This window comes from Nelumbo lutea, chromosome 1 (assembly GCF_056320005.1).
Source record: "Nelumbo lutea isolate HS-2025 chromosome 1, American lotus-T2T, whole genome shotgun sequence".
Lineage (NCBI taxonomy): Eukaryota > Viridiplantae > Streptophyta > Magnoliopsida > Proteales > Nelumbonaceae > Nelumbo > Nelumbo lutea.
In genome coordinates this window covers 182265421-182288830 of record NC_142684.1, presented here as the reverse complement: position 1 = coordinate 182288830, position 23410 = coordinate 182265421, and the positions used below count along the sequence as shown (strand labels likewise).

Below are 23410 nucleotides of genomic sequence, written 5' to 3'. Positions count from 1 at the left end.
TTCTTTCTTTTCTTATTGTTCTTATCCTAGGATATGCCGCCAGGGGCATACTTGTATTTTTGCCTTTTTATAAAGATTAATATAAATAGAAGACTGGCGGCTGCCAGTAGTGATTTTGCTTTTCTTTCTTTCATTCGTACCTCTCTTTTCTCTCTCTCTCTCTCTCAGTCATCACAAGAAACAACATATATCTTTTTCCTCTTTAGGGAAAATTTCACTGTGCTATGTGCTATGTTCTTTAATTAGAGACATATAAGCTGTGAGTATGGACTATTACACTCTTACATTTTAGAATTACTACAAAAATTCCTGACCTAGTTAATTTATAACTAGCATGTGTACTCTTGAGTAGGATGCTAATGTAATTGTCACCAGATAAATGCCACATAATAGAAACAGACAAGACTCAATATGGCTAGGAAATAGGTTTCACCATTGGTCATAAACTTTCTGTAATTTGCCTTCAATTCTTTTAAATCATTCCTGAATATTCTTGAAAGTTTTGGTCTTGTGGAGTCATCATTCCCAAGGAAAAGAAGTAATGGATCCCTTCTTCTCAAACTTTAGCTGTATCTAGATCACTGAAAAAATGAAAGAAAGTGCAGGCCAGAATGAGGGTTCCAATTCCACAATTTTCTGGATTTGGCTGTTTGAATTTGGTTTCCTAGTGAAACCAAGTTTGGATAGGAGGGGTCTTCATCTCTCATCTCTGCTGTGTGGTCTCTGTGGACTATTGGCTGAATCCACAGACCACCTGTGTATCCACTGTCCTATCTCCTCTAGAGTGTGGGATAATTTTATCAGGGCTGTAGGAATTTGCTGGGTCATGCCAAGTTCAGTCCAAGACCTTCTGTTAAGCTGGGAGATTACAGGCCTGAAGAGAAAAAGGAAAACTAATATGGAAGACAATGGGTTTCTAGCATATAAGGGCAACTTTTGGGGTTTAATATCTATAAAAGTAATATATTTAAAAAATTATCAAAAATAGGTTAACTTTTTAAAAATAATATCAATAAAGGGAAAACACTGTTCATCTCTTCTTCTTGCCATTTGTTCACCAGAGCTGCCGCCCGCCATCACTGTCTGCTGTCGCCCACCGCCGCCTCCGCCTCCGGCAATGTTGCCGGAGATGGGTGGAGACAGGTGGCGGCGGTGGCAGGTAGAGGAATGACCACCAGTGCCACCGCCGCCACCTCCGGCAACATTGCCGGAGGCGGCGGCGGGCGGCAATGGATGATGGTGGTGAGTGGTGGCGGGCAGCGGCGGGCAGCGGCTCTGGTGAACAAATGACAAGAAGAAGAAGATGAACATTGTTTTTGCCCTTTATTGATATTATTTTTAAAAAGTAAACCTATTTTTGAAAACTTTTAAAATATATTACTTTTATTGATATTAAACCCCAAAAGTTGCCCTTATATGCTATTACCCCAAGACAATTCCTGCGGCTCTTCTTTGGGTAATCTGGTCAGAGAGAAACAGGAGAGTCTTTTGTAACAGGACAAAGAGCACTGATGAAGTAGTGCAGCAGGCAGTCAGCAAGCTGATTTCTTGGGTGTCTGTAACTCCTGACTTTAAGAACCTGAATGTACCTGATTTGTTTAGATCCAAGTCCATTTGGAGTCTGTAACTTGGCTCTATGCCCTGACTAGTCCTTATGGGGCTAGCTTTTCTGTTGTAATTCGTACTATCTGAATTAATAAAATCTTACTTTACCTTAAAAAAAAAGGTTTCCTAGTGAAGCTGAACTTGGGAACTAATTGATTCTAATTCTGTGATTTGGTAGATTGAAAATTCATAGTGGAAGCTCCTCTATGAGAAGTATCCTCCCTCTCCTCTTTGGTGTCCTCCTCCCTCAAGTTACATTATGATAAACTTTGATGGGTGCAGCCTGGGGAACCCTATTCCTGGCATTGGAGGGGTTTTTATTTCAGTACTGGGGTTGATAACTTGACATTTTAGCATTGTACTCTGGAGCCATTGTTGTCAGGAGTTCAACTAGAGTAGAATTGTTAGCAATGTCACTAGTGCTGAGATTGGTGAAATCTCTAAGTTTTAGATGGTTAATTGTGGAAGGGGACTACAAGATGGTGACGGGATGGTTAAGACACAGAAAAACAGGCTCTTGGACTTTCAGACATGTTTTGAGGGAGATTATGTACTTGGCAAAGGATCTGAACACAGTTTATAATTGGTCTCCAAGGTTTGCCAACTATTTGTCAGATAGGTTAGCAAAAGGAAGGGTAAACAGGAATATCATGTGTTTGGGGTTGATTCCATAAGAGGAATTGTAAAAGATATGGAGGTGGCTAGTTGGACTAGGCCAACTTAGGGGTGTAAGATCTCTCTACACATTATTCTTTCATTTTTTCCTAACAAAATTCTGGTAGTTACTAATCAGTGGAATTGGGTCGTTAGCTCCCATGATACAAGCAGAATGTTGCACTAGAAGAAAAGAAAACATAAATAGAGAAGAAATAGAAACAAACCGAAAAGAATTTTCTTTCAGGAGAGAGAGAACTAGTGGTTTTTTCCCTCAGTTTTTTATTTTTTTTTGATCAATAACACCATCTTTATTAAACTTAAAGAAAAGAGGGAATATGGATACAAAAGGGGAGATAAAATAACTTAGCTCCCCAAAAACAGAAAACAAAGGGAATGCAAAGAAGAAAGATTAAAAACTAGCCCAACAGACTCCCTATTCACTCCTTGCATGGCCAACCCATCCGCAAATGAGTCGGCACTCCTCTTCACCCAGTTGAACTGAATCTCAATGTCCCTACCCAGCCATAAGAACTGTTTTTTTTTTTTTTTTTTTCATTGTTAAAGTTCCACAAACCACTGTCCTCTGTCTTCAACCAACTAACCGTTTTTTTTCCCTATCATTTCCACTTTTCCTCTGCTTTCTTTACCTTTTAGGAGAGAAAATAAAAGTGGCCAAGAAGAAAACTTACCTTCCTATTAAACTTTTGAAGAAATCTCCCTTTTGAAAATCAACTTAGAAAATAGCTGCATAGGGGGGGTTAACTTGGAGACTGAGGAGATTGAGGCTATTGCAAGTTGTCTTGAGTGTACTGTATCCTCTTGACCTATGTCCTATCTAGGGCTTCCGGTAGGGGCAAATCCTAGGGAGAGTAGGTTCTGGACTCCAGTAATAGAGAAATTAAAAAAGAGGTTAGCTTTGTGGAAGAAGAATTATATCTCATTGGGTGGAAGGATCACCTTGATGAGAGCTACCCTCACGAATCTACCTACCTACTACCTCTCTGCCTTTAGGATACCGCCGCCTAGGGAAGCGAAGAAATTAGAAAAATTGATGAGAGACTTTCTCTGGGAATCGGGAGAGGGTAAAAACGATCATTCAATTAGATGGGAAATTGTGGGTAGAAGCAAAGAGGAAGGGGGATTAGGCCTAGGAAATGTGGTAAAAAAGAATCTGGCACTGTTAGGGAAGTGGTTGTTGAGATGGCCTTTAGGCTTTGGCATGAAGTGGTGAAGAGAACGGATGGGATGCTGGTGCATTAAGGAGGGCTAATCTGGCAACTCCATGGAAGGCAATTCACAAACTCCTCTAACAGTTCATGAGTTATGTCAGGTATGGCGTAGGCTCTGGTAATTCTGTTCGGTTTTGGGAAGGTACTTGGGCAGGGTATATTCCTCTTAAAGACCTTTTTCCATCCTTGTTCTCTGTTTCTTTATATAAAATGGGGTGATTTCAAAATTCCTTCCTTCTGTGTTAAACCCGTCGGTCTTGACTTGGGATTTTGGTTTCCATAGAGGGTCAAGGGATGGGGAAATCCATTATTTGTCTAATTTGCTTTGCCTCCTTGAAAAGATTTTGTTGGACCCTTCAAAGCCAGATAAGAGGATTTGGGCCTGTGGTTCCTTTTATAAGTCACTTTGTAACTTGACCTCTCAACAGGTTTTCCCTTTCAAAGAAGTCTGGTGTAGGCCAGTTCCCCCTAAGGTTATGGCTTTATGTTGGGGAGTGTGCCATGGGATGGTTAACACTATGGATAACCTACAAAAGAGAAGTCCCTTTCTTTGTATCTCACCTAACTGGTGTGCTCTTTGCAGATCACATGGTGAGGACTGTTACCACTTATTTTATCTTGTAGTGTCACTGCAGAGCTTTGGGTTTGGCTTTTCTCCTTGTTTGGCGCCCAGCAGAAGGAAGCATGTTGTTTAACCCATTTGTTCTCTCTTGGCCCCATAAAAGAGGAAGAAGAATGTGGAGGTGTGCGAGAGCTGCTTTGATATGAACAGTTTGGGAAGAAAGGAATACTAGAATCTTCCAAGAGAAGGGGAGGAGCAGCCAGGCCCTAAAAGACTGCATTTTGAATAGGGCAATACAGTGGTTAAAGACTATGGAACTGTTTCACCAAATTTCCTTTAATGATTTATGGAGGAACTGGTTAGCAGTAGCAAGCTGTTCATCCTCAAAGAAAAGGGTCTCTACAAACTGGGCCCCCCTCCTTGAGGTTTTCTGAAGCTGAATTTTGATGGGAGTAGCCAGGGCAAACCAGAGCCCTCTGGGATGGGAGGTGTCTTGAGAAATGAGGCTGGAGAGGTTATCATTCTCTACTTTGGCCCATTGAGCGTTGGGAATTCTGTTAGGGCAGAATTGCAAGCTGCTATGCAAGGGGTCCTCCTTGCAAAAGAACTGGGTGTGGAGCAGTTGCTGATTGAAGGGGACTCTAAGGTAGTGGTGGAATGGTTAAATAATCCGGAGAACGTTGTGTGGGGTTACAAGAATGAGCTAAAGACATACAAATGGTTGATAAGGAATATGATTGTTACTGTATAGTGGGTGAGGAGATCAGCTAATGCCTTTGCTGATAGCTTGGCAAAACAGGGCACAACTCCGGAAATGCTATTTTGGGCTGAGCTGTAATTTTGTATTAGTACATATGTACATTTTACTTTAGATTCTGTGTTTTAAGATTTTATGTGCTTCATGTTTGGAGAGGTGGCATCTTACGCCTTTCCAAGGGACTGATTATGCAATTTCTTTTTGATTTAATGGAAATATGAAATTTTATCTATCAAAAAAAAAAAAACTTACCTTCCAATTTTATCTTATTTTTGTTTTCTATTTTGATTCCCTTGTTAACCAAATTAAGGAAAATCTCTTTCTTTTACATTCTCTTTCATTTCTTTTATTTTCTTTGCAACCAAATTCAGTGTTAGTACTTAAATGTACACATTTATCTTTCTACTACTTTGATTTCCTGGTAGTGATGTGTACAACATCGATATTAGTGGACTCTTTTTTCAACATGGTTGCAAAGCAAAGCAAACTATTATAACGCGTGTGCATGTTTATCTACCTTTGAACTTTACCTTGATGATTCAAAAGTATACAATTCTCTCTCTGTCTCTTGATCAACAATAGTTAAAGGATTCTATTTTTTGATGAATGAATATGTAGTTTTGTTAAAGAGAACAAAAGAGAAAACGAACAACCTTGGAGGAGGCATGAGGTGCTACCTCACCTTTAGGGTGAATACAGACCCATATTTAACAAGGACAGAATAAAACTATAGATTAGCCCAATACAAAGAAGCCCGAGAAATCCCTTGTTTGGCCAGAGAATCTACCAAAGCATTTGCTATCTACTAGTCCACTGGAATTTGATTGACATATTCCTTGTGACCCGTTTCACTTTTTTCAGGAGATCTTTGTAGCCCCACACAGCACTGATCGGATTCAGCAACCAGCCCGCTACCACCTTGGAGTCACCTTCTACCACTAGGTTCTGCACCCCAAGTTGGTTAGCAATTTGTAGGCCTTGTACAGCTACAAGTATTTCAGCCCTTGTTGAATCTCCAACTCCCGTGGAACCTGAGAATAAAGAGATAATGTTGCTGTCCTTGTCCCTCAAAACACTTCCAATGCCTGAGGGTCCTGGGTTGCCTCGGCTGCTACCGTCAAAGTTCATCTTTACACTTCCAATGCCTACAGAAGTCACCATTACCTAACCCCCTAACCCCTCTGAATGTCATCAAAGGAATAGTCCACAAACAAATCAGAAGTCCTTTAGCCAAAAGATGGTCCTTGTTAAAATACACTCCTTAACTTCTTCAAGACTCCTTTCTTTTCCTTGGAATATCCTGGCATTCCGCAGTTTCCCTCTTTTCGTTGGCCACTGAAAAGTTGATGGATCAAAGGGCATGTTTACTTCAGAAAGCAAGTTCCACCTGCACTCAAATAAAGAGAAAGCCCAAGTCCAAATATCTGCAGCAAAGGAACAAGATAGAAGCAAATGGTAACAGTCCTCATTCTGCACTTTATACATTGTATACTAGTTTGGGGATAAACACAAAATAAGTTCTCTCCTTTTGTAGGTTATCCAAATTTTTAATCTTTCCATGATAACTCTTCCAACAAGAGGCAATTATTTTTTTTTTGGGGGGGATAGGCCTAGACCAAATTTCTTTCACTAGGAAAACCCAAGGGGAAGAAGAAGAGCAAAGGGACTTAAAAAAGGAAGCACAAGTAAAAGAGCCATTCACATCAGGGTCCAAACTCTTTTATCTAGATTGAGGGGGTCCAAGCAAGTAGAATCCAATAATAATAAAAGCTCAGAGACACAAATAAGTTCCTCATCATTTAGGCCTCCACGAAACCCGAGATCCTAGGCAGGAGACAAAGGGAGAATTGGGTGATGAAGAAACCTCGAAACAAGCTCCTTCTTGAAGAGGGAGATAGTATAAAGAGAGGGAAAAAGATCTTTTAAAGGTTGATTCCCCACCCAAACATCTTCCCAAAAAAGAACAGAGTTACCTGAGCAAACATCATACCTTACAAATTTGAGGAATTTAGGGAGAATGCTAGAAATTGCTTTCCAAGGAGTAGTGAGTTGAGCCCGTTGAGATATCCCAACATCCTAACCAGTTTCAGAACAGCCATGGATACTGGCCATCACTTCATGCCAGAGCCTCTCTCTTTCCACAGGCCACCTGCAGAGCCATTTGTCTAAAAGAGCTTCATTTCTGTTGACTAGGTTCTCTAATCCTAATCCCCCTTCTTCCTTACAATGGCCGACTACCCCCCAACTGATCAAGTGATCCTTTTTCTCATTTCTTGGCTCCCACAAGAAGTCCCTCCTTAGTTTTTCTAACCTCTTAGCTACCCCAGAGGGTATCCTAAAAATGGATAGAAAGTAAGTAGGGAGAATAGCGAGAGTAGTTCTGATTAAGGTGATTCTTCACCCCCCCAATGAAATGTAATTCTTTTTCCAAGCCAGTACCTTTTTTCGAACTTTTCCACCACAGGGTCCCACAAACGACTCTCCTTTGGGTTAGCACCTAGGGGAAGTCCTAAGTAGGTCAAGGGCCACTTAGAAGTGGAACACTCTAAGCATACAACAATAGACCCCCTATTTGCTAATGTTGTTCATTCATTCATCCTAATAAAATATCTTCTTAAAAAGAAATTAAAATTATAAAATCATTATTTTTTGTGTGAGAATAAGACCCTAACATGGACTTGCTTGGGCTTGCCTCAAGTGGCGTGGCACAAAGGCGGCTCATAGAATCAGGAATGTAATATGTTTTACATCACATTAGCTACTTGAAGTAATGCAATTGAGAGAAAGAGATTGTGGGTTTTACATGCTTGAAAATGTTTTATATGCTTGATTTTATTTTTAAATTCTCATTTGAATATGCTTTACATGTTATGTTTATGTATTTTTATTTTAGATAATAGGTTTTTTAAAACATTTATTTTAAAATTTAAGTTTGTATTTTTTTATTAATACTATGCTTAATATTTTTTGATTTTTTAGCATTTTTTTTTAAAATTTTTGCACCTTGCTTCAAAAAGACGCTTGCTTCACCTTGCACCTCGGGCACAAATTGACCCCTACGCCTTGCGCTTTTAAAACACTGGACCCTAGTGTCCTCTACAGATTGAACCAAGAAGGCTAGCTGAAGTTTGTTTACCAGCTGAATAAGGGCCTCACACTCATTATCCCTCAAACCCCTCCCGAACTCAAAATCCCAGCATAAACCTGATGAAGAAAAGGTTACGAAGTGCAAGATGGAATGAAATTTATAGTCAAACACCGAATAGAGGTCAGGATATAGAGAACTGAGAGGGGTTTCAGCCAACCAAATGTCTTCCCAAAAAAGTACCTTAGAACCACAACCCACATCAAATCTGGTTAGATTGATAAAGGTTGGATATACCTCTTGTATTGCTTTCCATGGAGAGCTTGAAGTTGAGGAGCTGGCTAATTTTGCATCCCAGCCATTATTCAGCAGCCCATGAATGATTTCTATAACTTTGTGCCACAACCTATCTCTCTCCAAAGGAAACCTTCAGACCCACTTCCCTAGCAAAGATGTATTCCTGTGGATTAGATTCCCTATTCCTAGTCCACCATTTTCCTTAGTTTTGCAAACTTGTTCCCACTTAACTAGATGATCCCTTTTCTCATCTCTGGGTTCCCACAAAAAGTCCCTCATAAATTTCTCCAGTTGTTTGGCTATCCTAGTAGGGATCCTAAAGATGGAAAGGAAGTAGACTGGTAGGTTAGTAAGGTTGCCCTGATTAGGGTTATTCTCCCTCCCAAGGAAAGGTAGTTTCTTTTCCATTGAGCCAATCTCTTTGTAAACCTCTCCACCACCGACTTCCAAAACACTTCTGATTTTGGGTTCCTTCCCAACGGAAGACTTAAATACTCCAAAGGCCACTTTTTAATCTCACACCCCAGGATTTCAGCCAACACACTTAAAGCTTCTTCTTCCAAATTAATCCCTGCTATGCAGCTTTTTCTCCAATTCACCTTCAACCTTGAAATAGATTCAAAGGAAAGGATGAGCTCTCTCAAGTTTTTTATATCCTCCTAATTCCCGCCCTCGCAGAATAAAATGATGTCATCTGCAAATTGCAAGTGAGTGACTATTACCTCAAGCCTTCCTACCCTCCATCCTCTAAATAGGTTGACCTGATCAGCCTCTACAATCATCCGACTCGGGAATTCGCCAACTACAGTATAGTGAACAGGAACTGAGATAAATGGCCCCCTTGTCTCAAACCTCTTTCAGCAGGAAAGAAGTCTGTAGCCACTCCATTAATCAGAATTGAGTAATGCACTGAGCTCAAACAACCTTTTATCCACATCCTCCACCGTGCACCCAAGCCTATTTTCTCTAACAGCTTAAGGAGAAATGACCAATTGACTTAATCATATGCCTTCTCTAAGTCCAACTTTCACACCAGCCCCTTACCTTTTCTTTTCCTCTTCTCTGCTACAAACTCATTTGCCACTAGTATCTGATCAATTATCTGTCTCCCTTCAACAAAGGCTCCTTGAGACTGTGAGATAACATGTTGCAATACTTTCTTCAATCTCCTGGCTAGAACTTTTGCAATGATCTTACAAGTCTCTTAAATTACTTGTAGCAAATTTGCTACAGCCTACATATGCAAACCTCAATATTTAGTATTATCAGAAGCTTGAGATTGGTTGGATATTTCATGCAGCACTGGTTCAGTGTCATCTAGATATTGAAGATGTTGAAATTAAAAGTTCATTCCTGCCTGCTCAGAAACCTCCAATCACTTCCAACTCCACACCTTTTTTCTAATATCACCAAAAGTTTTCACTACCAGCACAAATATAGAAGGGGAAGTGGGTCCCTTTGTATTCTCTGGATGACTGGAAAAATTCTCTATTGCCCTGATAACAAGCAAAGAAAAAGATACCAAAGCTATGCAAGCAAAAACCAGCTTTCCCACTCAAGGAAGTCTCAATTCACATGATCATATGCCTTCTCAATGTCAATATGCAAATCAAACCGGCTTTTCCACTCCTCAACATTGTATCCATGCATTTACTACCAAGACCCTATCCAAAATTTATCTTTGCTGCTGTGTACATTCCAGTATTGCTTAATGAATGAAATTCTTCTGTTATTGATCCCCCCCCCCCCCCAAAAAAAAAAAAAAAAAAAAATCTACCTTCAACAATTGAAGTATCTTGAGCTGGTAAAGTCTTGGGCTGGCAAGTGTGACAATGCATGTTCAAGTCTGAGAGCAGCCACTCTGTGCCAAAACAAAAATGCTAAAGGTTAGGACCTTATCTAGTCTACCCTCCCAAGACCCCAGATAGCTGGGACCAACATTGGCTAATGCTGTAATGGCTTTATCTAATGAGATGAAGTCCTAGTCAGCCCAATGTGTTTTGAATGAGTTATAGCCATTTTAGAATAGGATATTAATCTTTGATGGGATCTGAGTCTTTCTATTTTCTCTTTCTTGGGGTTGTTTTTAGTTTGTATAGTTGTAGTAGGACCAATAAAAGAGTTATTTTAGGGGTTAAGTCCTTATTTAAGTGTCATTATGGGTTGCCTATGGGTTTTAATTTATTTGATGAATAAAAGTTATGATTTATTGAATTGTATGTCTTGCTCCAATTATCTCTCCCTACCATGCTCCTTTCTCGTCTCTCCTTTAAAGGTGTGATATCTTATTTCTTCTCTTCCTCCTTTCTATTTCTTCCATATTTCATATCCCAAACCCTTGTATTTTCCTTTACTTTCTCCTATATCAGATTTGAATTCTTCCTTACTCACCATGTACACCCTAGTAGGACTTTTCCCTTCCCATCCTACATGATCACTTCCAATCTTGTGAAGTTGTGGTATAATTGAGTTCAAGCAACATGGTTTGTTAGGTGTGGTTCATAAAGGAGGAATTGTAGAGACACTGAGATATAGTGACCTGGGACTTTGGAATTGAATTTGAACATCTTGTTCTCTTGCATGCCAAGGTCGATAAACAGGCTGCCAATTTTTACTTGCATAAGTTGGCATTTGTGAGAATAGATGTAAATCAGTCCTCTAAATCTGATGTAAACTTGGGAAAAATTAGAGAAAAAGAAGAAGAAAAGAAGAGAATAGTAGTACAAGAGAAGGAAGATGGAGAAAAGAGGAGGAAGAAGAAGAAGAGTTTGAATGTCTCTTCCCTCCTTTCTCTAATCCTTTTACTAAATTTCAATCTTAACATAATTACAAGTATACCCTTAAGTGGGCGGCCAATTAGGCAGTAACTTTCTCCATTTAGGTTTAGATAAGGCTTCTGGTACAGACCTGAGTATCACATGGGAAGAAACAAATGCAAGAAAAGAATAGTAGGTAGGAGATTGAAGGCTATAAGATAGGTGTTTGGAGATACAATGGGCTGTACACTTCCTCTTGCCCTTGCGGAGAGCAATAGGAAGATCAAGGTCTGGGAAGGATGTACCTGGGTTAGAGGAAGGCTGACCTGTTACCTTAGTAATGATGGGAGGAGCATGGGGCTCTTCTGTAGGAGTGGAAACAACTTGCCCATGTCTGAATCTGTGCCTTTGGTACCACCTTTGAAGAACAGGATGAGGAGGAATTACAGGAGGATGAGGTGGAGGAGGAACAAGAATATTGGAGGTAGGCCCAGTGGGAGAAGTGGACACCTCATGAGATGGCTCAAAAGGAACAGGAAGAGGAACTGCTGGAGACATAGCGAAGGGTTTCTCAGATTTCTCCCCCTCAGGAGGAATACTAAAGAAAGGAGTAGACTCAGCAAATGTGACATCATGAGATACAAAACGAGTGCCACTAACTGGATCAAAACAACAATATCCCTTCTGTGTGGGGGCATATCCCAGAAAAACACATTTACGAGCCTTAGGTTCAAATTTGTGCCTTTGATGGTTGTGAACATGCACATAGCAATTGCATCCAAAAACATGGAGAGGAATAGAGAAGAGATCTTCATCCGGAAAGAGAAGGCTAAAGGGGGTTTTGAAGCCAAGAACCTGGGAAGGCATACAGTTAATAAAAAAGGTAGCAGTAAGGACAACATCTCCCCAAAATTTTATAGGAACACGAGATGCAAAAAGGAGGGATTTGACAACTTCAACCACATGTTGGTTCTTCCTTTCTACTACCATTCTGTTGTGGAGTGTAGGAATAAGAACTTTGATGAATAACCCCAAAAGTTTCAAAATAGGTTGAGAGGGTTTTCTCAAAATACTCCTTAGCATTATCAGAACGGAATATTTTGATCCGGGTGTTAAATTGGCTAAGAATGAGTTCATGAAATTTGTGCACAATAGTTGGTACTTCATCCTTGGATTTCATGAGATAAATCCAAGTGTAACGAGAGTAATGATCAATAAAAAGGATAAAGTACCTGTAACCCCCCCCCCCCCCCCCCCCCCCCATAGTAGGCAAATGATATGGCCCCCACACATCAGAGTGAATAATACGAAAAGGAGGAGTAGATCTTTTATTGCTTACTGGATAAGATTGTCGACAATGCATTGCCAGTTCACACGACTCACAATGAAGACTTGATAAAGACACTCCCTTAAACATATATGGAAATAAATGACTCAAAGCAGGAAAAGAAAAATGACCAAATCGAAAGTGACATAACATGATTTTGTCAACAGACTCTAACAAGACCGACTCCAAGGCAACTCCATGAGGTGGTCCAAAAGCACTATCAGGTGTGTCCAGCAAGTATATTCCGTTCGCCTCATGGCCACTCCCAATCATCCTCTGAGACTGTAGGTCATGAAAAACACAATGAGTGGGAAAGAAGGTTATGCTACAGTTCATGGATTTAGTCAAGCTACTAACAAATAAAAGATTTGTATTAAGTTTAGGGAGATGAAGGACAGAAGATAAATAAACGGTGTCAGAGGTTTTTATATCCCCTTTGACAGAAATGGAGCAAGGGACCCATCAACAAGGGATATTTTCTCTTTACCAAAGAGAAGGTGGTATGAACAAAAAAGGTTAGACAAGCTAGTCATATGGTCAGATGCACCAGAATCAATGATCCAAAGGATTTTATGATTACCTGAAATTGAAGCATGGTTTGTAGAAGACGAATACTTGAGTGAGCAAATGCTGATGATGATGATGTTTTACTTGAAGAGTAAGATGTAGAAACAATAGCCTCCAAGTGACTTAATAGCCTACCACACTTTTCAAAATCTGCCTTCATTGCTGCCAACTGTTCAATGGTGGACTTTTCTTCACTCTCCTTACTTCCTCCTTCTGGTACTGTGGCAACATTAGTTGTCTTTGGCTTTCCTGTCTGATTGCCTTCTTAAAATTGTTGTTATTCTTAAACCGGTCAGGAAGAAGATCAGGATGAAGCTTTCAGCAAGTGTCCTTCGTATGCCTCGGTTTCTTGCAATATTCACACACTTCCTTCTTCTTAGTTGGACCCTTTGGCTTTATTCCCACATGTGCAAAGTGTTCCGTAGGTGGACTCTGTAACTGAACCTGCCACCTACTCTCCTCACTGCTCACCATAGCATATGCTTGGGCAAGAGTAACATCATCTTTGGCTAGAATATTCTGCCTAATGATGTCAAACTCAGGGTTGAGTCTAGTAAGAAATTCAAACACCCTGTTTCTTTCCACCAACTTCCTAAACATTTCCGAATCATTCTTAGAGTCCCATGCAACTGTCTCCATAACGTCAATTTCCTGCCATAAGGATTTCAGTATAGAATAGTAGATTGCCACACTCTTCTCCCCTTGCCTTAGGTTCTTCACATCACTTTTCAGCTTGTAGACTCTAGCCTAGCCACATTCAACTTTTGTGAATAAGTTTCAGTAACACTGACCCAGATCTCCTAGGCAAAGGACATCCAGAGATAGTGCTGACTTATATGAGGCTGCATAGAGTTAACTAACCATCCTATGACAATATAGTTCTCCTGCATCCATTTCTCATATTCAAGGTCTGTCTCTTCGGGTTTCACTTTACTGCCTGTGAGTTGCCCTAATTTTTCTCTACTATAGACATAAATCCTTATAGACTGTGCCCAAGCAAGATAATTTGTCCCATCTAGCTTGATTGTGGTCACACCAGTCAAAACGGAATCTATCGAGCCAAGCTTGGAAACCGGCACCTGCTTGAACTCGCTTTCGTATTGCTCTATTAATCAAACGAAAATAAAAAAGCTAGAAATTTGGTCCTTATAAACTTACTTGAAGTCAAACCAATATCTAGATGCTTGAAAACTAGGGTTTCACTGCGTTCGGCTGTTGGGGAGGAAGAGAGAAGATGTAGCCGCTCTTACCAGAGCTTCCCAATCTCTTCCAAACCTGAACCGCCCTCTTTTAGAAGTCAAAAGACACCTCCCAAGCATAGAGCGCCACGCCCAAAGCTTCACTTTTACTTGTAACTTCGAAAATCTCTAATCGGCTAGGATTTTGGGCAGAAACAGTACAGCACCACTTCTTGGCAATATCCGACCAGATTTACACTCTCCAAACCCTCTACCAAGTAGGCCAAAGATCCTCTGAACTATAGAGAACCTATCTCTCCATACGCTCTCTTAATCGAAGGGTGTATGGGAAAAGAGAAAGAAGAAAAGAAGGAAGAAAGAAACCTTTTCTGATACCAAGATGTAAATCAGTCCTCTAAATCTGATGTAAACTTGGGAAAAATTAGAGAAAAAGAGGAAGAAAAGAAGATAACAGCAGTACAAGAGAAGGAAGGTGGAGAAAAGAGGAGGAAGAAGAAGAGTTCGAATGTCTCTTCCCTCCCTTCTCTAATCCTTTTACCAAGCTTCAATCTTAACATAATTACAAGTATACCCTTAAGTGGGCGGCCAGCTAGGCAGTAACATAAAGAGAACTAGCAAAATAAATAACAGGCCCATTAAGATAGGCCCATTAGCTAACAAATAAATAAAACATACTACAAGAAAAGATACTAGGGCCCATTCAGCCCAGTCTCTTTACAAGAATGATTTGTAGAATGGTGCTGATATCCTAATATGGTTACGACCTAACCTCCTATCTTTTTGGAGCTTGTATTTCTTTTCTTTTCCTTTTCCTTTTCTTCCCTCCTTTAACTTCATTTCTAAACAACTGTTTTCTCACTGATCAGAATTGCATCAATTTCATTTCCTCCCATTAGGAAAATGTAGAATTGCATGAACTGTGGATTTCTTTGTGCTCTCATATTTTCTTTTTGCATGCATACATTGTCAGATTTTTAATGCATTCAGGATGCATGTTTTTGCAGCCCTAAATTGGGTCTTATGAAACTAATTGCAATTACTTCGATTAACTTGTGAGTCACAGGTTATAAAACTTCATCTGCATATGTATTTCCTGACATTCAGCTTGTTTATCAATATTTTATGACTTTATTTATTTATTTAATTTTTGTGATTCATTCTTGTTTCTGGATATAATGATTCCTGCATCTGCATTCTTGAAGGCTATTGCTGGAGAAGCTGGGGTACCTTTTTTCTACAGAGCAGGGTCTGAGTTTGAGGAAATGTAAGTACCTATTGTCTATGTCTCATACTATTCTTTGTAATTATCTATGGTTTCAGCCATTTATTGGAAACAGAAGATACTTTCATGCCATAAAAAAGTTCCACACTTGTATTTTGGAAAACAAAAATAGAAATTCATATATTTAATATTTTTATACATATGGTAAGCACCGCAAGTAATGGTTATTTTTGCCCTAATAAAGAAGTTTCTAAAGGAGTATGCATTTAGAAGACCTTTTAGATGTGTGGGACTTGAGATCTATTAAGATATTGTATTAGTTTTTACCTTTGTAGGGTAATGGTTGCTCTGTAATCAATATTTTCTTTTATTAGAGGTTGAACAGTGGTGATATAAATTTTCACTATATTTGGTTAGATGCACTAGAATTTGCTGATTCATACTGTTGGAAATTCAAATAATATATTATGTTAAAATGATGAAGCCCAAAAGAAAAAAATAATGTCATACAATGAGCTTGGATGGAATAAGGAATTAATGATATTGAGATGGATGATTGGAAACCAGGAGACAGAAACTCAAGAACTTGTATGCCCAAGAAAAGTGACTCCATTAGTTGATTAATGGGGTTTTGTTATTCTGCCAACCACTCCCACTTCCCAAAAGCAGCTATTTGTGGATGCTCTGGTGCAAATTGAAGGCTTTAAAACAACGAGAAGGCCTAAAAAGATATGGGCTTGTGTATTTGGTCAAGAGCATCTTGGCCAGCCTGACCAGCCCAGTGTTTTAAAAGGCGTGGGAGGTGTACGCCTGGAGGCGCAGCACCTCCAAAATGCCCTGAGGCGTAGGCCAGAGGCATTGACACCTCTGAGGTGTACACCTTAGGTGCAAGAGGCATACACCTCATGTGCCTCATGCACACCTCATATAAAAAGACAAAAAAAAAAGAAAAAAAATGAAAGGAAAGGAAAAGAAAGGGAAGGAAAAGAAAAAGAAAGAGGGGAGAAAAAAAGAGGAAGAGAAAGAAAAGAAAAGGAAAAGGGAAGGGAAGAATATAAAAGATTTTTATTAGAAACAAAGAAAAATGAGATCCTCCTTCCTCTTCTTCCTCCTCCCTCCTCCTCCTTCCTCCTCATCCCCCTCCTCTTGAGGAGGCTTACGCCTCTTACGTTCTTTACTACACCTAACGCCTCTAGGTAGTGGAATGCCTCGCGTCACACCTCCGTGTTTTAAAACATTGGACCAGCCTACTACTTGTCAATCTTCCCCATTCTTATGAAGGTAGCCGGAAGGATTGGGAAGAACTAAAGAGATTTCCTTTGGTGGGGATGACATGAGGAGAATAAAATTCATGAGGTCAAGTGGGACCAAGACACCATATCTGTACTCCTATAGAAGATGTGGGCTTGGTATTAAAAGAATCAAGCATTTCAATGTAGCCTTGCTTGGTAAGTGGATCTGGAGATTTGGGATGGATAAAGAAGATTTGTGGAGGAAACTCATTGCCTCCAAGTATGTCTAGCAGTGAATAGACCTTGGGTGACCCATTACTTCAAATGGCAGCTCAATTTGGAAGGGAATATTGAAAATTGACAGCCATTTTCAGAAGGTATTGCATACAAGCTGGGCGATGGTGCTAGGTTGAAATTTTGGAAAGATAGGTAGTGCACAGAGAGATCTCTAGAGGAGTTGTTTCCTCATCTGTTTGGTTAACTCTTAACAAAGATGCTCTGTGAAGGAATCTTGTGAAAATTTAATGGGGGAGGTAGTTTGGTTACCTAATCTGTGGCTTCATAATTGGGAGATAGACAGTATGCTGATTTGTTTCAGATTTTGCAGAACCAGTTGGTTAGAGTGGGCCAGTAAGACTAGTGGGTCTGGAAATGGGAGGGTGAGAGTGTGTTCAGTGTTGAATCTTTTGTAAGACATCTGAGAGGCCCTTGGAGTACTTACTTCCCTAGTAATAGGCCCATTCAAAGGCTAGGCTTGGGCTTGGCTTTTGCCAAAATTTGAATGAGCCTGGCCCTGAGCTTGAGCCCAACAGTGTTAAGTCAAGCCTGAAGCCTATCCCCTGAACAGGTCTACCTAGTAATTTAGTTTGGGATTAATCTATCGTACCTACAAAAACTAGTTTCCTGTTGTGGATGGATTCTTTGCGGAGATGTCTAACCAAGGATATCCTGAGGTGGTGTGGGAATTGGTGCCTACAGTAGTTGTTTGAACTTTGTGGACAGAAAGAAATAGCCAAATAGGAGAATATTTAATAACAAATGTAGGGCTGAAGATGACTGCTTCTCAATGTTTCTATTAGTAGACTGGGTTGTTAAGCTTCTGTTTCTAAGGAGTTCTCCAGTCAGTCCTTAGTTCAGCTTCTCCATTCTGTTAACTTCTGGAGTCTGAGTGTGTTGCTGTCAAGGTGCTGCCTATGTTTGCGCGGACCTTATGCCTGTGTTGTACTAATGATCTTTTCTGCATTTGAATAAAATTTACTTTACTTTTTTTTTTTCAAAAAAAGGGGCTGTGACAGAGGATTTTATTCATGCTTTAACAGAATATGACACTAGAATCTAGATGAGGCATAGTACAATGGTCTAGTACAGTTGAACCATAATACCCTCAGAGATCCAAATATCAAATCTCTTGATATTTCCTGATACTGCAATTTTTTTATATATCAATGATTTTTTCATGTGTGGTTTGAATGTTTCCATGTAGATTGTTTCCAATTGAGTTTGGCAATACCAGTGACACTTCTCCAATATTTTTGGCAAAATTTGGAATACATGCACATAAGAAATTGAAATTTTCATTGATATATGAAACTTTTTGAAATATCATCTAAATATCAAGAGATATTTGGATAATTTTGATTCTAGGATTCACAGGGTGGAATAGAGGAACAATTCATATAACCAAACCCGATATAGCTGGGACAAGACTTAGTTTTGTTGAGGATGTTTTTGTTTGCCTTTGGAAAAATAGGGATATTTTATGTACTATGTTTTTATAGAAATTGCGACCATGGTTGACACCATATTATTTATATCCTGTTTCATGATGGCTTGTTTGGGAATGACAAGTGCTTTATGTGTTTTACTGGTATAAATGGGGATTGTCATTATTTTTGTTATTAAAATGAAAATTCATTAAAAGTTTATAACAGAAAAAACAAAAGATAGATATAGTCTCAGGTGATAAGGCATCACTGTGGTCCACAAGTAAACATCCCCCACTCTAACTCCCTACCAAGATACCAACACCACATAACAAAGATGATAAAAAAGGCTTCTCCACCATCTGCCTTATGCCCCATAAAACAAGCACCCACTCCAAATCTAAGAAGCAAAAATTAGGGGTGCAAGTCAGGTTGGCCTGAGTTAACAGTTTACACTGTTTTGGGCTCGGGTTTCGGGTTGGGCCCATTGAAATTTTGACAAAATCTAAACCCTAACCCGGAAAAGTTGCTAAAACATATCAGTCATTTAAACCCCTGTGGCCCAATCCACTATTTAACACTACTTGTTGGATTCTGCAGATACAAATTTAAGGCTTCTTATTTTTCCTCTTTGTAAACCTTGTTAAACTTCTTACAGACATGGTTTAAAATGTCTATACAAATTGAGGGATGTTCTTTCCTCTGAGATGCTTGGCATTCATTCTTGTAACAATTTGCATTGATGACATGAATATGATTTTTTTTTTTTGTAGAGATTTTGAGATGCTAAGGGGCGGTTGAAATGACTGAATTTAATTACTTATTGCTTTATCTTTTAGTTGATAAAGTAATCATATAATAAAATATTTAGGGGCATGGTAATCAATCCAACACTCAGTTCGGTCATTATGTATTAAAGAGCTCACAACCCACTTAATGATTTTTTCACTAAAAAGACAAAGCAATGGGTTATTCAGTTCAGCCACTTCAGCCTTTATCAAATGTCTAGTTCTATTTCCTGACAGTCTGCTTAGTTTCTCTTTCCTTTAGCTGAGATTTTGGCTTTGGTTGCTTTAAGGGTCTGTTTGGTTCGCAGTTGGAACCGGAATCCTTCGAATCGGAATCGGAATGGTCCATTCCCATAGTATGTTTGGTTCAGACAGAAATGGGAATCGAAATTGGAATCAGTAGGAATAGGATTTCATTCCCAAGGGAGGGGCAGGGAATGGCCATTCCCTCAAATGGGGGAATGCCATTCCAGCAGGAATGGGAATGGGGTTCTGATTCCACCCAACCAAACAGTTGGAATCGGAATAGCCCATTCTGATTCCGATTCCATACCCCTATTCCCGTGAATCAAACGGGGCCTAATATATATTAGCAATCTGTGGTCCTGGAGTTTTTCATCCATGTTATGTATGTTTTCATAGGTAGCTTTCTGCTTTCTCAAAACAACATAGAGTCAGGAATTACATTCATGGTGCTTTTTAAGTTTATTATTTTATTGTTCTGCTTCTGTATGCCAGGTTTGTTGGTGTTGGTGCTCGACGTGTGCGTTCCTTATTCCAAGCTGCTAAGAAAAAGGTGGTGGAGATTTTCTGATTTCTGAAAATAGAAATATTTGAATGTGTGTGTATTACAATACCATGCGATAATCATATGCTGCAGAAATCATTTTTCTTTTTTGATAGTAAAAAATTATGGTGATACTTTGCAATATCTTCTGTACACTATTGATAGTATACTATAATTTTGCTTTTATCTCCCCCTCTGTAAAACCTCATATTGATTAATTGAGTAATAACTTTTCAATCTTCAGTTGCATTTATATTTTGGGATTTTATCTCCCCCTTCTTGATTTAATGCTGACCTGAAACTGTAAGAGATGTATACATTGCTTGATTAGATGAAATGGAAATTGTAAATTGAGGCTAAATTTCAATTTTATCCCTGGTTTTGGTAGTGATAGACTGGATAAAGACCACTCACCAAGTAATGGCCCCATGTTACTTGTTAGTTAAATTATTAAAAATTTTCCATTAAATTTCTAGTTCAATAGTAAAATACTGGGCTGACAAGCGTGAGAGTAGTGTTCCAGTATCAAGTTCCCACTTTGTGACTAGAAAAGAAAAGTTAATGTTTAGGTCTGTATCCAGTCCATCCCGAGACCCCTGATAGTTGGGACCGGCACTGGGTAATGGCCTTTTATTCTTTTCATTTTTCTGAGAGCCTTGTTTCTCATTAAGCCACTAGTGCTCATTAAGGACCCCACAAGAGTTGAATGATATGAGAAAGTTGTGGAAATAAAAAATAGGATGGAGAATTAATTTATATGTGCTTGACATTACTGTGGTCTTGTGTACTTAAAAGGCTTGCTAAACTATTTATATTGTGAATTGGAATCACATTATACATGGAAGCAGTCTTACTGATCTTTTTACTGGAACCTGTTTCAAGTATCTTTTGTTGTGGTTTGAGGGTGACTCTGCACTTAACCTTTAAGTTGTGGTTTAGAGCAGAGTTTCCAACCTTTGGAAATAAATGATCCCAATGATTGAGGTCTGATGGCTGGTAACCTATATCAGCACCATGATTTTTGAAGGGACCTGATTTGGCGATATCCCATTTTTTTTAGACTGGGCACATCCCTAATGGACAAAAGATACTCTTGTTTATCATAATAAGGATTAATATTAAGGGCACATTAGGTGTGCAACTTAAGCAGGCTCGAGTTGTGGTTTTGTCAAAATTTGAATGGGCCTGGCATGGAAACCCGTGATGCAGTGTAAAATCTTAAAATCGAGTATCCAGCTTGCACTCCTAGGGCACATACACAATTATAGGTGTCATTAAAAAAGTTTAAATCTAAAAATAAAAAATATATAGTAATTTGTAACCCATGATCTGTTGTGTGAGTCAATCAGATCAACTATTCAATCACCTCGATTTCTGGGTCTCTAACCAAGTCAATGGGTTTTTGAATAAAGGTAGGTTAGATTGATGAATAAAAAAAATAAAGGAAGGTTAGGAGTTAAAAAAACCAGTGCTGGGTGACAGGTTAAACAGTCCAACTGGCTGGGTCAGTGATAGGGTGAAGACATTGATAATGAAGGGTTATTTCAGGAAGAGAATATATAGTCAGGGACTTCAGCGTAGTATCAGTACCATGGGGTCTTTATCATAATTTTGCATGATTTTAACGGTGTATAAATAAAAAGTCTCTCTCATTACAGGGATACAAATTGGTGTGAAACATTGTTAGACCAACAATCTCTACTCTTTGCACTTCTTAATATTCACAACAAAATATGTTTACCTCCTTTTTTAAGTGATCCTCTCCTCTTTCCTCATGGATGATTTACCACCAAGTGGAACAAATTAAATGCCTACAAGTGATCAGTAATTAACCTACTTTTCTTCTCACTCAGTGTTAGAATTTGGTTACATCTTAATTCCTATTATTCTATTCTTTAATGTAAGCTATTTACTTTCATATGTTGATCTAATGACTCATCATCATCCATTTCCCAACTATATGGGGTTGGCTACATGAATCCTGTTTCACCAATCCGTTCTATTTGAAGCCATATCCATTGTTAAATAATTAGTGTTTAAATCATTTCTTACTAATATCCATTCCTTTTTGGCCTACCCGAGATCTTTTATCCCCTTTCAATGTGTAACAAATCACTTCTTCTAACTGGCAGAGTTGGTGGTCTTCTATGCACGTGCCTAGACCATCTTAGTCTACTCTATCTCATTTTATCACCTATTGGAGCTACTCCTATTATGTTGATCTATTGACTATTATGTTGAAATGTTGAACAAATATAGTTATTTCACTCTCTTATTTTGTTTCTGAGTGTAATGCCCTTTAATCATTTATTTATTTAGTTATTTTATTTTGTTTCATCCAAGTGATACCACAATTTTCTGGTATTTGTTACTAATTTGATGTGTTCATTCAATTATTGTTCGTAGGCACCCTGCATCATTTTCATTGATGAAATTGATGCTGTTGGTTCCACCAGAAAGCAGTGGGAAGGACATACAAAGAAAACATTACATCAACTGCTTGTTGAGATGGATGGTTTTGAGCAGAATGAGGTATATTTGAAGTTTGTTGCATTGTTTCAGTATTTTACTTTTTTTTTTGTATTTTCTGAAATGGATTTTCTTTTGGTAGGGCATAATATTGATGGCTGCAACAAACTTGCCAGATATTCTTGATCCGGCTTTGACGAGGCCTGGTAGATTCGACAGGCATGTAAGTTCTTTAGTGAATTATTTATTTTTTTGGTAGTTTTTAATATATATATATATATATATATATATATATATATAAGCAATTTCTTTAATTATATGATCTCTTGATAATTATTGTGGTATGTGAAATGGAATATTCAGGACTTGATGTTTGAATTGTCTTTTAATCTAAAGATTTTGATAGTCCTAGCTTTAGAGATGAATATCGCTTGAGAGCGTTTTGCCGGAGCCTTTGTTGAAGTTTCAACTTCTAAATGACAAACCTCCCCTTCTTAAATATTTAGTTCTAGTTATCCCTCGTGATCCCAAAAAAGATGTTCTTTTTTGTGTTTTTTTTTTCATTAATGACAATATAATTTATTGATTTAATAAGTAAAATGTACAAATATGCGTTGTGCCTAGCATTCCTAGAAGCAGCTAGCCCTTGCTAGCCCTTGCTAGCCCCCAACCCCCCACTATTTATACTCTACAAACCCTTAATCTAGGGATTACACCAAAATAGTTAATTTCTTGTTGCTCCTTGCTTAGCTTGGCTATCAACTAATGAGTTGCTCCCTATTTAGAGTTCCCTTCTACAATTAAATATGTAATATTTAATGAATTAGCAAGTCTTAGTCCTTGTCTAACTGCAAAAATTTTTGCTCTAGTTGAAACCCCATGCTAACAAATAAGCTCTACCTCTCAGTTTGAATGTGGTCATCTACATGGTCATTACATTGGTGGGAAAGTAAATTTCAATCACATACTGTAATTGGAATTAACCAGGTTGTTTTTGCTTATTGTGTTCATCCCAGTTATTTTTATCGAGGCTGCGTCTTTGAAAACCATCATCATTATCTTGGCCTTTGTCCCACTATATGGGGTTGGCTACATGAATCCTGTTTTGCCATTCTTTCCTGTTTAGTGCCATATCCATTGTTAAATTACGAGTGCTTAAATCATTTCT

The 23410-nt window shown here is 38.7% G+C and overlaps 1 protein-coding gene across 1 annotated transcript in view; it reads left to right on the top strand.

Annotated features, from left to right (window-relative positions):
- The window catches only part of FTSH11 (FTSH protease 11), a 43363-nt gene that overhangs the window by 15956 nt on the left and 3997 nt on the right, over positions 1 to 23410 (top strand). Inside the window, exons 8-11 of the mRNA XM_088961250.1 lie at positions 15244 to 15305; positions 19725 to 19782; positions 22180 to 22305; positions 22385 to 22465. Coding sequence (XP_088817376.1) covers positions 15244 to 15305; positions 19725 to 19782; positions 22180 to 22305; positions 22385 to 22465 — 327 coding nt within the window. The remainder of the gene's footprint in view (positions 1 to 15243; positions 15306 to 19724; positions 19783 to 22179; positions 22306 to 22384; positions 22466 to 23410) is intronic.